The 16556-nt window shown below is 38.8% G+C and overlaps 1 protein-coding gene across 1 annotated transcript in view; it reads right to left on the bottom strand.

The window, feature by feature from the left end:
• The window catches only part of LOC101596216 (contactin-associated protein-like 3), a 246774-nt gene that overhangs the window by 82645 nt on the left and 147573 nt on the right, over positions 1 to 16556 (bottom strand). Inside the window, exons 4-7 of the mRNA XM_045144614.1 lie at positions 15056 to 15203; positions 3031 to 3234; positions 1895 to 2079; positions 174 to 317 (exon numbers count right to left, since the gene is read on the bottom strand). Of these exons, the coding sequence (XP_045000549.1) occupies positions 174 to 317; positions 1895 to 2079; positions 3031 to 3234; positions 15056 to 15203 (681 nt within the window). The remainder of the gene's footprint in view (positions 1 to 173; positions 318 to 1894; positions 2080 to 3030; positions 3235 to 15055; positions 15204 to 16556) is intronic.

Here is a 16556-nt window from a genome sequence, read left to right as displayed (position 1 = left end):
TACTTTTAACTTTCTATGCATAATAAGTCATTATATTACATGCAGCTGTTTAGAAACATAAGCTGAGTTTAAAAAAAAAAAAACAAACAAACTATCATGTCAGACGGAGACCTAACAGCAACATTTCCTAAGCACAGAAATGATAATATCCCTTTACTCTTTGGTTCCCTTACCATTATGAGGAGCTGTGGTCTGTGTTTCTTGGCTAACTCAATGAGATTAACTCCATTATAGTAAAGATTTTCTAAACATCCATGAAGATTTTTATGTGAGAATGCCAGTGATCCTCCAGGCATCGGAATTCCTCCAAAGCTGATCTTAGAAAGAAGAACATTGAAAACCTCGTTTAGTGATCCTCTATTTTCTACTTGAAACATCTGTGGTGAACAGGCACACTACTCACTGTCACAAATCCACTTCCATCGCTATTTCTATGCATTTTTATTTCAGAAGAGTATCCTAATATTGCAGCATTTTTTTTTTTGATAGTCTGATTTTTGGCACTAGACTTTGCAAGTCAACTTGAAAGAAAGAGGCCAGCAAACATTTCCTGTTAAAAGGCCACCTAGTAAATGTGGGGTTTTAGGGTCTTACGGTCTCTTTTTCATCACTTAGTGATATCACTATACCATCAAAGCAGCAGTTGATGATGTGCATTCTTTGAACATTGACATATGTTCCAATAAAACATTTTTAAAAATCAGAAGCCATTTATATCTAAGCAATAATTTTAAAAGGCCAGCTTTGGCCCAAAGGCTCTTAAAATGACAATCTCTTCATTGGGTACTACCTTATTGCTAGACTGTTAAATTCAAGGACTAAAACTGTCGGTAATCTGGCTTAGGCCCCGGGTCTTCTGTAGATATTTTGTGCTGAAACAATTTGTGCAAAATAAATACCACAGTTGTCCTGGTTTGCTCTAATCCTTCAAACACTGGAAGTGTCTAGTTAAAGCACTGGAAGAGTACATGTTATCTAGTAGTCTAGATTAGATACATATTGCAGAAATAAAAGCTATGTCCTTTAAAAAATTTACATGCATTCATTTGACTCTTTTTATTTAACAAACTTATTGTATATAGGTTGGTAACTTCAAAGCCATCCTAGATAATATTATATTGGTTATGATATACTAATGTAAGAAAAAATGCCCTAGAAATCTGTTTACAGCCAAAAGATAAATATATCAGATGAAATACAAAAATATTTTTGTATGTATGTGTGAGAGAGGGTTTGTGTGTGTGTGCGCACAGGTGCGTACAGACTATGGTGCATGTGTGGAGACCAAAGGACAACCTTGAGGGCCAGTCTTTGTCTTCTACATTGTTTTGAGGTAAGGTCTCTTGCATTTGCCAGGAAACCTGGCCCGTGAGCTTCAGGTTCTCTGTCTCTGTCTCTTTTCCCCTGCAGGTATGCTGGGATTACAGACTCTTGCACTATCAAGTTTTCTGTGGGCTCTGAGCATCCCAACTTGGGGTATCAGGTCAGGTTTGTTTAGCAAGCACTTTCTCCACTGAGCCATCTTTCCAGCCCAAGGAAAAACATTAATCATATTGTTTTCTTCCTCAGAACCTCTTCATTAGTAGAATGATCCTGTATGCAACCTCAGAGACTCACCCAAGAGGTATTTCTGTGGATTACTAAAGAGATCAACTTGACAACACCTTAACCATCACAAATCCCTTCACCTAATGCTGTGACTTGTCACTTCCTTTCATTTGAAAGGTGGCCTATGACATTAAACTATAATCAATCTACATCTTACTAGCAAGTGGACATACCTAACACTATGTTATTAGTCACCACATGTCTGAATTACTATGAAGTAGTATTTCCATACAGGATCTATTTTTTCAGATTATAATTCCAGTTAAATGATACAATGTATAATAACCTCAAAATTAAGATCCAAATAACTGGATTCTCTCTTCACATGGAAATGGTGACTGTGCTTGTCCAAAGTGAAGTTGACATGTGTGTTCAGGAGCTCGATGAGGACCGAGTGCCAGTGCTGGTCATCGAGCAGGCTGCCCAATGTGAAGTTGGTATGAGCATGAGTGGGGGGCAGGTTCCCATTGCCTTAAAAAAGAAGAAAAACACCACTGAGTTAGTTTTGTTAAGGCCATGTTTTCCCCTTGCTAGATGACATTACAATGCGTATCTGTCCCACATGGGTGTCATCTGACTTTCTCTTCAGCTTGAACACAGTATCTTTACATCTCTTGTGACTTCTTTCTTATTCATATCTATGCATTGTTGAAATTCATTTTTAGTGATTTCTTATTACTCTTTATGACATTCCCATTTATGAGAATTTTCTTTGCCAAAACATCATTTATAACACTATTTCATAATTTTACAATGTTCTATTCTTATCAGTATGGTTAGATATAATCACAATATGTCATATCTTACATCATGGATTTATAATGGACTTGCACAGTTATCGAGACCTTTGCTTTTTACATATGTCTCCTAACACTGGAGACATGTGCACATGCATAGTGCTTTCCTCAGCAATGCTGCTCATCTTTTGTGGACATTTCCTGGGATAATCCTAGTTTGCACTCATTATTTCCAAGTAACTACCGAAGTGTTTCTTTTAACTCTCAAAAATATTCTGGCTTAGATGTTAAATGATACTGTTCCTTTACTGAGCTGAAAAGTTAAGTAGCAACTGATTCATCTTTATCTACACAAACTTAAAAAATGCAAATACTGGGCTGGAGAGATGGCTTAGCTGTTAAGCGCTTACCTGTGAAGCCTAAGGACCCCAGGTCGAGGCTCAATTCTCCAGGACCCACGTTAGCCAGATGCACCAGGGGGCGCAAGCGTGTGGAGCTCATTTGCAGTGGCTGGAAGCCCTGGCACGCCCATTCCCTCCCTCCCTCCCTCCCTCCCTCCCTCCCTCCCTCCCTCTCTCTCTCTCTCTCTCTCTCTCTCTCTCTCTCTCTCTTTCTCTCTCTCTCTCTCTCTCCTGCTGTCAAATAAATAAATAAAAATAAAATAAAAAATGCAAATACTTTTTACCTGAATTAAGATAAAAGACAAGCCTTCCCTTGACTAATTCCAGAGTAAGGTGATTTCCATGTGGTCCTTCTCTGTGGAGCAGAATTCCACTGCTCTGTGTTACTTTAAATTTCAAAGAAATAACATCTCTGACTGGTCTTATGGATTCTTTATCAAACCTGTAGAGCAGAGCACTTTGTCCATCAAAGTAAACAACCTCCGATCCTAGAAAAGAAAGATTAAAAATCAGTACTGAATGTAAACATGATATACATTAAAATGTGTGGCTTAATATACCACAACACACATAAACACACTATATTACATTTCTAGTCTATTCATTACAGATAAAAATCTATAATAACATATTTTCTGTTGGTATTATGAATTAATATGCCCTATACAGTTAGGCTTTCCCCAGCATAATCATCTAGAAATACTTTTATTAATCTCCTATAAGCAGTTCCTGTAATAGTAGGTCACTTCTTACTCTGTATTTTAAACAATCAGGCCACGTATGGTGTAGCTGTGATCCCAGTCCAGGAAGCTAAGACGACCATGAACTCAAAGTCAGCCATGCTAAATAGCAAGACCTCATTTAAAAAAAAAAAAAAAAAAAAAAAGAAAGAAAGAAACAGGGCTGGATGGAGAGATGTCTCAGTGGTTAAAGGTGCTTGCTTGAAAAGCCTGAGGCCCATGTTTCATGCCCAGAACCCACACAAAGCCAGATGCACAAAGTGTCACATGTGTCTGGAGTTTGTTTCCAGTGTCAATATCCCTTGTATGCCCTTCCCCCCTCTCTGTAAATAAACTTAATTTTTTTTGCGGGGGGGGGTCCAAGATAGGGTCTCACTCTAGCTAAGACTGACTTGGAATTTACTACATAGTCTCAGGGTGGCCTCAAACTCATGGTGATTCTCCTACCTCTACCTCCCAAGTGCTGGGATTAAAGGTGTGCAGCACCATGCGTGGCTTGATAAAAATATTTTTCAGGGCTGGAGAGATGGCTTAGCAGTTAAGCGCTTGCCTATGAAGCCTAAGGACCCTGGTTCAAGGCTTGATTCCCCAGGACCCATGTTAGCCAGATGCACAAAGGGGTGCATGCATCTGGAGTTCATTTACAGTGGCAGGAAGCCCTGGCGTGTCCATTCTCTCTATTTACCTTTCTCTCTCTCTCTTCCTCTCTCTATCATTCTCAAATAAATAAAAATGAAAAATGTATTTTTCAAAACTAAGGAATTTTGCATTTCCATTATATTAATTTTAATTTAAATATCATTCTTATATTAAATGTCTCATGCTCAATAGCCTTAACTTCTTTTTTTTGTCCAGAAATACTTATTAACTCCTAATGTATGAAAGTCATTTCAACTTAATAAATGTTGACAGAGAATCTACTAGGAATTTAAGTCTTATATTAGGGGCCAAAATAATATGCCTCAGGATGCATAGAATCTTATTATGAACAGAAAGTTATACCCATAAGAATATTAGAAATAGTTGACAAAGTGTCACATTATAATGTCAATAAGATGAGAAGTTAGATCTGTATCTATTAAAGCTGGGCAGTCACAAACAATTCTGTGCATCTAAAATCTTGCTGTTTTGTGTACTCATATTACCATGGCTCTACCATATTTACCTCCCTTTAGGAGGGATTTCTCACCTCTTAGAAAAAAAAATCCGTTATTTTTATAGGTTGATTTAAAGCCTTTTGATAAATGAATAGGAGAGTAGATGAGAAGTAGAGTGAAAGAGAGAGAAGAAGGGCAGGGAAAGTATCTTCGTGACACATCTTATACTCCAAGGAATGAAGTTCCATGGCACATGATGATATAAATATATAAGCAAGGCAGGTTGGATGAAGACATAAGCTATAGCTCTTGTCTTTTTTTTTTAATAACATAACATTTTTTTAAATTTTTTATTTATTTATTTGAGAGTGACAGACACAGAGAGAAAGACAGATAGAGGGAGAGAGAGAGAATGGGCGCGCCAGGGCTTCCAGCCTCTGCAAATGAACTCCAGACGCGTGCGCCCCTTTGTGCACCTGGCTAACGTGGGACCTGGGGAACCGAGCCTCAAACCGGGGTCCTTAGGCTTCACAGGCAAGCGCTTAACCGCTAAGCCATCTCTCCAGCCCTAGCTCTTGTCTTTAGTGGTTGACTTCTAAACATGCACTTGAAAGATTTTCTAATTTGTAAAAACACATTAATAGACATATATGCCCTGCTAATTCTATGTTTCTGGAGAAGCCTAACTAATGAAGATAAATTATTTTTATATTTTTCTTCTTTCCACTTTTTTTTTTTTTTTTTTTTTTTTACTTAGAAGGTTTGCTAAGAGCATAACTTCACTGGCACTATTTTGGAGCTTTCTGCTATAGCCTGTCAGATCTATAATTCTGACATTTACTCTGTGACAGTGTCTTACAGTTTCTCTATAAAGGTCATAAGCATTCTGGCTCCTCAGAAAACACGTGTGTTTTATAAATAATATAAAAGAATATCTGTCAGAATCAGATGAATGCTGAACAATGGCCTAGGAAGTTAATTTTACCATTAAAATCTCTTATTATTTTTTCAAAACTGACAAGAAAAGAAAGAGGCCATCATCTTTGGTAAAACATATTTGTTCAATCAATGAGGATGAACCAAGAAACAGAGTGCAAAATCTATTTGGAGCTGGTTTGAAATCAACAAGATAGATTATTTACCATGTCTAATTTCACAAAAATATCATTATTGCCCTTTTGTGATTATCTATTTCATTCATAATATGTAAAAACTATACAGTTATTATTTGAAAATGTAGAAGTGTCCTTTTCTTCCATGGAATGAGAATATTTATGAGGTCTGAGTGTATCAAATGCATGCACACATCATTGTACTGTGTAAAATACATGTAATTCATCACTGTCCTCTGTGATATACACATACGCTAACCAATTATCCCTCCTTATGTATAAAGTAGCTGTGCATGAATAAAAATACACAGCCCTGAGAATCCAAATGAAGCCATCTATGATTATGAGGTGGCAATAAACAGAGGAAACTTTCTAAAAGATGAGGAAAGATTGTCACATTTTGGCAAGCCATTATCTTTGTCTTATTTTGTCTACATAATGTGTAATGTTTGAGCTTTATGTTTTTTTTTAAGTTTTCTAACAAAGTTTGCGCTAAATTATTTCAACCTGTTGTGTTGTCTCCCCCGTTCTCATGATGACCATTATTCCTCTGCAATGGCCATACTGATCTTCTCACACAAAAGAAGAATATTTCCTGGGATGTTTTCCTCAGGCAAAATAGAAAAGCAAAAAGTTAGCAGAAGAAAGAGACAGAGTAGTAATCTTGAAACTCCTGCTCTTTTTTTAAATTTTTTTTAAAAATTTATTTATTTGAGAGCGACAGACACAGAGAGAAAGACAGATAGAGGGAGAGAGAGAGAATGGGCGCGCCAGGACTTCCAGCCTCTGCAAACGAACTCCAGACGTCTGCGCCCCCTTGTGCATCTGGCTAACGTGGGACCTGGGGAACCAAGCCTCGAACCAGGGTCCTTAGGCTTCACAGGCAAGCGCTTAACCACTAAGCCATCTCTCCAGCCCCTTCTCTTTTTGATTGAAATTTATTTGTAATGTGATGTATGTGGTGTGTGTGTGTGTGTGTGTGTGTGCGTACAGTGTGGTATCACCCCTCTGCAGCAAAGGTGCTCACTTACGAGTGAGGGGCACTCATCAGAGTGGAATTCCATGGCTTTTTTTTTTTTAACCCCGTCTTGTTTATGAGCCTGAGGATCTTCACTGATTCCAGAGCTTGAGGGGTTCTTATAATTCTTGGGATCATTGTTCTCCTGAGAGAGTGTAGTTACAGGTACATATGGCCATGCCCATCTGTTTACCTGGAATCTGAAGATTTGAACTCTGGCTGTCTTAGGCCCCCTTAGGCCCTCATGTTTGTGCAGTAAACTCACTAAACCACTGAGTCATATCTCTACATTAAATTTCTTGTTCTTTACGCAATGACTGAACTTTCCACGATTACTACTAATGCTCATATCTCAGAATTTGATCACATACTTTTATTATACCTTTATTACTAGTTATTTGTTTGTTGAGGCACTGTCACACACTAACCCAGATTAACCTGAAACTCACTCTATAACCCAAGCTGCCTTAAATTCACAGTTATCCTCCTACCTCAGTCCAGGACTAAAAGCATGAGCCACCCTACCTAGCTTATTATGTATGTTTTAATGAAAAAAAATTAATAAAATGTCAAGCATATCAAGCAGTAAAAAGCAGTGGTAACAAAATATGAAATAATAAAATTTGTAAGACAATAAGTGGACTTGGAAAAAGTCATACTAAACAAGGTTACACAGACTCAAACAGAAAAATGCCGCATGTTTTCTCATATGCAGATTGTAACATGGAACAGCATGATTTCTTTGTAAGTTGTAGTAAGCATCATTAGCACTGAGAAGGAACTAGAATGAGGTTAGGAGAGAGTGGAAACAGGTAGGGATGAGAGGAGGAGCTACGTGACAGCAAGTGGAGGAGCAGAATACAGGGGTGGCAGAGTCTTGGGGACAACTGAGGTAAAAAAAAAAAAAAGTGGGAGGGAGGAAATTCACAAAACTAACAACAGCTTGAATCAGTACTGTATAAATGTTTTTCTTGTTTGGCTAATTAAAAGGTACAACTCCATTAAAGGCAGGGGTTGAGGGTTGGGAATTGTCCAGGCAGAAGCACCCTGTAGGGGATAGAGAGAGCTTAATCCTAAAACCACAGTCTCCTGCTAAATCCCAGCGCCAGAACTTGGTTACCCCCACAGAGATCTGTTGGTCATGGAGGCCCATGAGGTCCCCAAGACAATGCAGACCATTGCCAAAGCACACACATGGTTACTGACCAGATCTAAATGGTAAGACACTATTGCTGAGGACATTCTGCTGGCTGGTTTTCATAGTGCAGCGTATGGGAGCTGCTGGGGGATAATGATCACCAATAGCATGAACAAACAAGGAAGCATACAAACCACAAAATCAACCAGCCAGTCAAGATGTACACACCTGTGCAACAGTGACACACAGGTTAAGTGGCAGGTGGCCCACACAGTGGGAGGGAATCCATACCCCATACTGAGAACAAAATCAAAAGCCTATAGATAAGAAGAACATAGACCAGAGGGAAGCTCTCAACTAAAATGAGAGGTTGTAGCCATCAAAAGGATTATTAAGGGCTGGAGAGATGGTTAAGTGGTTAGGTGCTTGCCTGCAAAGTCTAAGAACTCATGTTCAAATCTCTAGATGTAGTCAGACACACAATGAAGCAAGTGCACAATGTCGCATATGCACACTGGGGGACACACACATCTGGGGTTCACTTGCAGTGGCTGAAGGCCCTAGCACGCCCATCCTCTCTCCCTCTTTGTCTCTCTCTCTCTCTCAAATAAATAATAATAAAGGTTTTTAAAATGTCTGTTCTTATCTTGGGTGGAGAATCTGCTTTTTATAGATGGTGATGAATATCAGGGAGACCCACGATCCATAAGTGCTGCAAAAAAAAGAAAGCCAAGTGTCTAGCAGGAGAGAGGCCATCTCTATCACAGCTTCCAGGTCCCAAGAGACACCACAGGAAGAGTGCTGTTCTCTTGGGTACCCCAAAAACTTCCTCTGGGGAGATGGCAATAGACACTGAGGAGACTCAAAACTCAACAAAGTGGAAAATCAAAGGATGCAGAGGGCTCAACACTAAAGGAGATGACAGTCCACCCTACAAGGGTCAGGGAATGTTGCAAGGGGGCAAAGACTGTAAGAGCCACAGGTGGAAAAGCAATGTTCCCCACCCCAGAGAGTGACTGGTACATTCATGACCCAACAGTTAAAACCAATGACCCCATGAAGGAGGGCCCTCAGTGGAATGGGGACAGAGATAGAGAACATAAGAGTATAACCCTATGGGAATATGACCAAAAGTTCATATAGTAAAATTCAAAATCAGTAAACTTTAAAAGAAGTAAACAATACTGAACTCTTACTTGTGGAGTAAATTCATGAAAATATGAAGCTTAACAAAAAATGCTATTTAGGGCAGAGAAGATTTAGTTCAGAAGCTTGTCAGCTATTCACTCTCCAGGGTGAGAGAAAGCTCCCACCCTCTTTCAAATGTGATCAGTCACTGGAAAAAAAAAGCTTTGAAGTCATGGGGCTTAGAAGTAATCAACAAGCAAACCCTCTCCTCACTTACCCCCCAAATCATTTTTTTTGAAGTTTAAAGCACTTATTAGCTCAAACAAGTTTACTGGTCATCATCAAATATAAACATATATCAAAATCTACCACGATATGTTTTGAAATGAAAATAGTAAAATAATATCACTTAGTACCACAATTTTAGTCTTTCCTCAGAAACAATCATTTGTATGAAATTCAATTATTTAAATAGAGAATGTGGTAAGACATTGGAAATGATGGGTACTTATGATTATAATGCATATCTAAAATCTCTTAAAGTTTTCAGAATTGGCCATTCCAAATGAATAAATAAATCAACTCAACTCAGCTTAAAGTAGGAAGTGCTTGTTTTATTTTATGAGTTTAGTCTACAACTTCTAACATTGTTAATGAGGTCACAATGAAGCAGGTTAGACAGACAGGGAAATATATTAACAGCATGGGACAGGAAAGTTACCTACCATCCGAGGAGTGTGGCTTGCCCTCTCTATTGATAATGGTAGGAAACTTCCTATGCTACTGACTGTAGTAAGACCAGATGGCCCATGGAAATGATCTATATTGTCTTAAAGACATCTTGTCAAAGACAGCAAATAAATTGCATTACTTGGGGCCAAAATGATCTATAACCTTAAGTTCCTAGCACTCCTCTCTCCTGGACCTAAGGAACACCCCTCCTAAATATACCTTACAACTTTGTTTACTAAGAAACATCCCTTAACTTTTAACATTGCCATGTTACATTCTTTGAACAATGTTAAAAAGAAGTAAAGGGTAGTTTCCTAGCAACCTCTAGGGATATAACTTGAGAGGCTCCAAGACCACACACATGCATACTTACACACACACACACACACACACACACACACACACACACACGCATGCACACACTACAAAGAAAAGTAATTGTGACCCTGCTTTCAGGAGCCTGCACCCAACTTGGATATGACTTATTCTTTTTCTTAGACTCTAACTCTGGAGAAGTTCACCTCTGTTCTACTTTGCATACACTTCTGTCCCTTTCCTAGAGCACCAATATTTCTCAACTTTACTTCATCAATTGGCTCTTCCTAGAATTCATCCTAGCACTGAACCCATGAACCCAGGGATTTGTCTAGGTGGAGACTACTGAAATCAGAACTCTCTGGCAGCTGAGAGAAACCATGGGTTTAATCTCAGCCTTGCTCACTGCTGACAATAGCTTTAGTTGCTATATTATTACTAACAATGTGCATCCCAATACAAAAAGGTTCAGAATCAGAAGCTACATTTTCTAGTGTGGAGGTTAAATTTAGGCTTTTATATTTAGACTTTTGGTATAGTTTTACTGCCAGCCATTTTTTTTTCCTTTAATGGCTCCTATTGTAATATAGTATTATAGTTCGGAGATAGGACTAAGAAATTATAGCATAAGGAGTCGATCTTGGATAGGTCACATACCCTCTGTGTGGCCCAATTTCCTTATCTGTGCAGCATGATTAAAATGTCACCTCTCACAAACTGTTGAGAGAGTTCAATGAGTTAATACCTGTACAGTTTTACAACTGTATTTGGCACTGGAATGCCCCCCGCCATCCCAGTGGATGCTGGTTAAAGCACAAGGCAGATAAGTGGAAATTAGTTTAAAATAGCACACGGAGGATTTAGAGGAAAATAAGTGGCCTAATACAAGCTGTATTTTTGAAGTATGCAAGAGATCTTCAAAGTTCAAGCCACATGGTTAGACCTGATCTACAAAGACTGAGATTTACAACTCTGTCCTTGTGCAGCTCCATCCCTATAGCTGCTGTGTGCTTGCTGGGTTTACTGTTACAATCAATGCTGGCCTAAATCTTCTCAGAAGTCTGACTATCTTGTTTCCTTGTGTTGGAGAAGAGTTTAAAAATGATACTTAAGGATTATTCATGCAATTATATTATCTCTACACATTCTCTCATAATAGTAGAAAAGAACTGAGGACAGATGTGTTCAAAAGCTCTCAAATAGTACTTCCTATAAGATAAAGAACTCTGTCACAGAAGTCTAGGAAGAACTGTGTCAGAATTAATTTTACTAAAGTATGTGTTATGTCCTCATTCATGCAGTGGATATTACTGAAGACTAACCATATGCTGGGTGGGAGATGAAAATGCAGAGGCAATGGATTAAGAAACTCACTATAGAAAGAAGGACATAGATGTTAAAATATAATTGTTTCTACCATATTCATGGTGACATTCTGCTAATAGGTATTTAATCTGGAGTGGCTTCTAAGAAATGGTAAGCACAGGGTCCATATTCATTAACCTCCTGTAATATGAACTCTGAAAAGCAAAAGGAGAAAAACTTTACTTCCCTGAGTTCTTTCATTTCCTTAGAAGCTTCTGTTTACTGCAGGCTAAGGAGAACTTCAGACTCTCTTGTCTGAAAAGAGATTGATGGACAGATCCAATACATACTTAAAGATAGGACTAAGCTTAGGTCAACAGATGGCTACAAGTACAATTTTATGAGATAGAATATAACAGAAGAGAGAAAACTATAGGAATACTAATTTAGTTTACCCTTAAAGTTCACAGGCCCAGGAAGGAGAAGTGCTCCATGGAGGGATAGAGGGGAAAATGTTATTAAAGGTCCTCAAATCTGGGTTGCAAATACAAACTAACCCAAATTCAGTCTAAGAATGGAAGTTCAGAAAATGTATATGCTAAGCCAACAATTCATAAAATCCCACAATGCATGAAAAGGTAGTGAGTCTCTTAGTACCAATGAAATGGAATAAAGTAGATAAAACTGGAAAAGAAAATGCTAAGCAACATCACATCCCATGATAAGCATAATTCTTGAATAAAAGTAAGGCAATGAAAATACAAATGAGGGTTGGGAAGATGACTCACTAGGTAAAGTGCATACTCTATAAGCATAAACACCTTATTCAGATCCTCAGAATTCATGTCAAGCTGAGCATGGTAGCATATGTCTGTACTCCCAGGGCTTCTATGGTGAGATGGGAGGTGGAAACAGGAGAATCCCTGGAAGCTCCTCAGCCAGTTAGCCTGGCAACTGCAAACAAGAGTCACAAAATTTGGAAAGCGAGGACCCAACACCTGGCATGGTCCACTGGTCTCCACACAAACACGGTGTTATGCATGTATACACACACATACACACAAGATTTAAAAAATTCAAAGGACAACATAAAAAATCCCTCACCCTTATCAACAAAAATCATAATGTAAAATGTATCAAAAATAAAATGGATGTACTTGGGCAATAATTACTCTAAGAATAAAAAGCATAACTTGGGGATCCACTCTTTCTAGAGAAGTTACTTTGAATTAGCTAACAGTGGTGATAGATTGTTTAGTTATGATAATATATTGCCTGTGTGCACTTTTTTTGCTAGTAGCCAGCCTCTTGTTCCCCATAGTTTGTGTTTGCAGGAACTGTGCCTATAAAATCTGTGACAGCTGCACAGCCCTACTTAGAATTGGATACAGAGCTTTGATCCTTCTGATATCGACCTTGAGCCCAAGGAACTGGAGAAATATCTGCTCATGAAGGAATATAAAGCTAATGGCAAATCCCCATCAAAGAGCATGTTCTGCTTTGAAGTGAGTAAACCTGAAGTTGTTTCAGAGTAATGGGAGGACAAGCTAATTTCATGGCATCAAAGAGAAATTCTACATATCAGACATCATAGCCACTGCAACAGTGAGCAGAGGTACAGATCTGAGAACACAGTGATGGAAGGAAATGGCTGATGGGAGCAAGAAAAACAAGTTGATAGTAAAACACCACCATCCCATTTAATCCTTCATGAAGATGTTGACTTTAGAAATAGAGTCAGAGATGGGAAATTACCTGGGTTGTGTAGGGGTTTGATAATAAATCATAAGGAATAGTGACCAAGACATTAAATGTTTCAAGGATTATTATATTGCATAAAATTATCATTCTTCAAGATTAAAGTTACAATTGGCAAAGAATCAGAGCCATTGGAAGTTGTGACTCAAATCTAAAAAGCTTAAGACATTTTATCCAGTCTAGTTCTACACATGTTTATTTATTTATTTATCTATCTATTTTTATTTTATTTTTGAGACAGTCTTATGTTGTCCAGGTCAGCCTCAAACTTGCTATATAGCTGAGGATGACTTAGAAAATATGAACCTCCACCTCCTGAGAGCTGGGATTACAGGTGCTTGTTCCCATGCCTAGTCTATGTGGTATTGGGACTGAACCCTGTTCACGTACCTTAAGTTAGCACTTTACCAAATGAGTTAGATCCTAAAACAATTTTTTTTTTATTTTAGTAAAGGAGTCAAGAATTTTTTTTTTTACCTGCATCAGAAGCAGTGCCCCTTAAAACAAAGGGAGCACTGGGAATTTTCTTGGGGAGTCTGTGCACATTCATATAAGAAAGCACCCTGGAAGCAGGCAGGTCCCTGAGGCTGACAGTTAAGGAGCACATTCCTGAGCATCCTCTGTTTAAGGTCATAGCTCAAGAAGGAAAGGTGGCCATCACAATCTTAGGTATGCTTAACTCAAGGTCATGGCACATACTTGAAAGGCTAAAACAACAGACAGGAACGCTTTTTTATATATGTTCAATTTGCATCCAAAGATGGCAGACAGATGCCTCTGTGCACACATGCTAAAGTCCATATGCATATTTTACTTTTGTGCCATTTTTATAATATTGCAAAACATGTTGATGATGATGTAAAGAAATAATGCAAGCACATTTTGGATCATCAAGTAACAACTGAGTAAGTGTTGACATATAATTCAATGCTTACTTTTTATGTTTGTGTTATATCTCTATGGCTCCATTCTTTACACTGTGACTACAATTAACAGATGATTAAAATGCTGTGGTTAAGGTGCTTGCCTGCAAAGCCTGAAGTGCCAAGTTTGACTCCCCAGTATCCACATAAAACCAGATGCATAAGATGGTGCTTTCATGTGGAGTTCGTTTGCAGTGGCTGGAGGCCTTGACAAGTCTATTCTCTCTCTCCTCCCTCTCTCTCTCTCTCGTAAACAAATAAATAAAATATTTTAAAAAGGTACTTTAAAACAGAAATATATTCCCACCAAATGAAGATCAAGCAAAGTTACAGTGTACTATACAAATATGTTTCACAGTGATGTTGATAAAGAAGAGTTAGAACTACACCATTATGGAGCAGATACTGTGCACAAAAAATTTGTCCCTAACTTCAGTACTGTGCCGTATGTTGAGCGCCATCCATCTAAGCTACAGAACACTAGCACCATCTATTATTAGTTGAATTGTATTGGCTTTACTAAATGCATACAATATCACAATGATTTTCTTTGTTAAACTCTGAAAAATAAAAAGATAGTTTTGGTTCAGGTCCACTTCTAAATTCAACTATAAAAGTCAACAAAATCGATAACAACTGAAGTTTCTTCTTAAAAAAATCAGTTCTAGAGCTGGAGAAATGGCTTAGTGGTTAAGTGCTTGCCTGTGAAGCCTAAGGACTCCGGTTCGAGGCTTGATTCTCCAGGACCCACATTAGCCAGATGCACAAGGGGGCGCACGTGTCTGGAGTTCGTTTGCAGTGGCTGGAAGCCCTAGCGCACCCATTCTCTCTCTCTCTCTCTCTCTCTCTCTCTCTCTCTCTCTCTCTCTCTCTCTCTCTCTCTTTCTCTGTCTATCACTCTCAAATAAATAAATAATAAACAAAAGATTTAAAATAAGTGCTACTTGTTAGCTATTTAAACAGTTAGAGCAGGTCAAGTTCAATTAGCTTTAAAAACATCTCATGCACATGATGATGCCACATGGAAAATAAACACTACTTACTATATGCACACCCATATACTTCAATCCGCATGCCAATCCTGCCCTTGGGGTTCCAGGCTAAAGGGAGGAAGCGAAGGAATCTGGCTTGGAAGGGAGGCTGGAGTCTGTAATGCACCACACTGTCTGCGTTTGTGTTTCCTGGAAGGCCCTGGGAGAAAAGAAGGGAGAGTCAATGTATCTATACAGCTTCATCTCCACATCATCACTATGATGTCACATGAATGGTGACATAGTCACTCTGTTGATATGTGAAAGGCTGCCTTATTTCCAAGAACTCTGTTAATTTTTAACCCAAATATCATGACTTTGCTTCTGTCCAGGATGAGCCACCATTGTCTGTTTCTGGGTATACAGGGTAGTCTAAATAGCAGAACTATTAATGCGTCCATAAACATGGTAACTACTATCATACTTGCTTTTCTAAAACGCCCATCTCACAACCACATTCCCAATGCCCAAGAAGTAAAGATGTTCCACAGAACCTCCTCGTGGAGGGTGACAAAGCACCACAGTAACGAATGTTCAGTAGATCTGCAGGGAGTCTTAGAGGCTGGAATTTGAGCGCTAGAAGGGACCTAAAGCATTATCCTAGCCCTACTCCCTTAAGTTATCAATGAGAAAATACAGACTAGAGAAGGAAAGGATTGGATAGTGGTAGGGAAGCTATCATGTAGATCAGGTAGGATTACATCCAGGACATTTTCAATCACAGCATTTGTTCTATGTTATCAGCCTGAATCCATTTCACCAAAGCATCCTGGGGCCAGTGTTCAGTGAGTGCTTACAAGAAACACATCACCATTACCTTTTCAGGACAAAGGGATACTCTGTTGCCCAATGTTGCTGTCTGAACACTGGAGGACCAGAGTGAGAGCAGAGAAGTTTGTTTTTAATACTTTTTTTGTCTTACTATTAAGTAAGGCATTCTTTTTTCTTCCCAATATACTTGACATGATGCTTTTTTGGAGTAGACATTAATTTGGCCTAGTAGCCATGACAGCTAATCCAAATAGAGTAATATGATGATAGTCAGACCCAGCCTCCTCACCTGGGTGCCCAGCTATTACTCCTTTCTTCCCTCTCCCAGCCACAAGGAATCTTGGGAAATGACAGAGCTTATAGGAAGTGGAAGGTTGACTGAAATGGGGACTCCATGATACAGCTTCTATGAGGCTGCGGTCCATTGTGGGGTGGGGACTTAGAGGCGATGCAGCTGCTTCCAGGTCTCTATGCTCCTGTAACTAGCCACACTCTATCAATAATCCCAATAGGCTCATTAGTTCAACAAGTTCACTTTGAGGGGCTGGTACTTTGGTCTGTGATTTGTACCCTACCTGGGATAAATAGATGTCTGTTCATGTCTCCTCAGAAAAAGTTAATACAATACTCATGGTTGCCATTGTCTTCTTGTTGCTGGACAAAAATCCAACAGAAGCAGCTTTTGGGGCAAAGGCTTTGTTTCAGGCTTATAGATTCCAGGGGAAATGTCCATCAGGGCAGA

This window comes from Jaculus jaculus, chromosome 2 (assembly GCF_020740685.1).
Source record: "Jaculus jaculus isolate mJacJac1 chromosome 2, mJacJac1.mat.Y.cur, whole genome shotgun sequence".
In the NCBI taxonomy this organism is placed as follows: domain Eukaryota; kingdom Metazoa; phylum Chordata; class Mammalia; order Rodentia; family Dipodidae; genus Jaculus; species Jaculus jaculus.
This window is presented reverse-complemented; position numbering and strand designations above follow the sequence as displayed.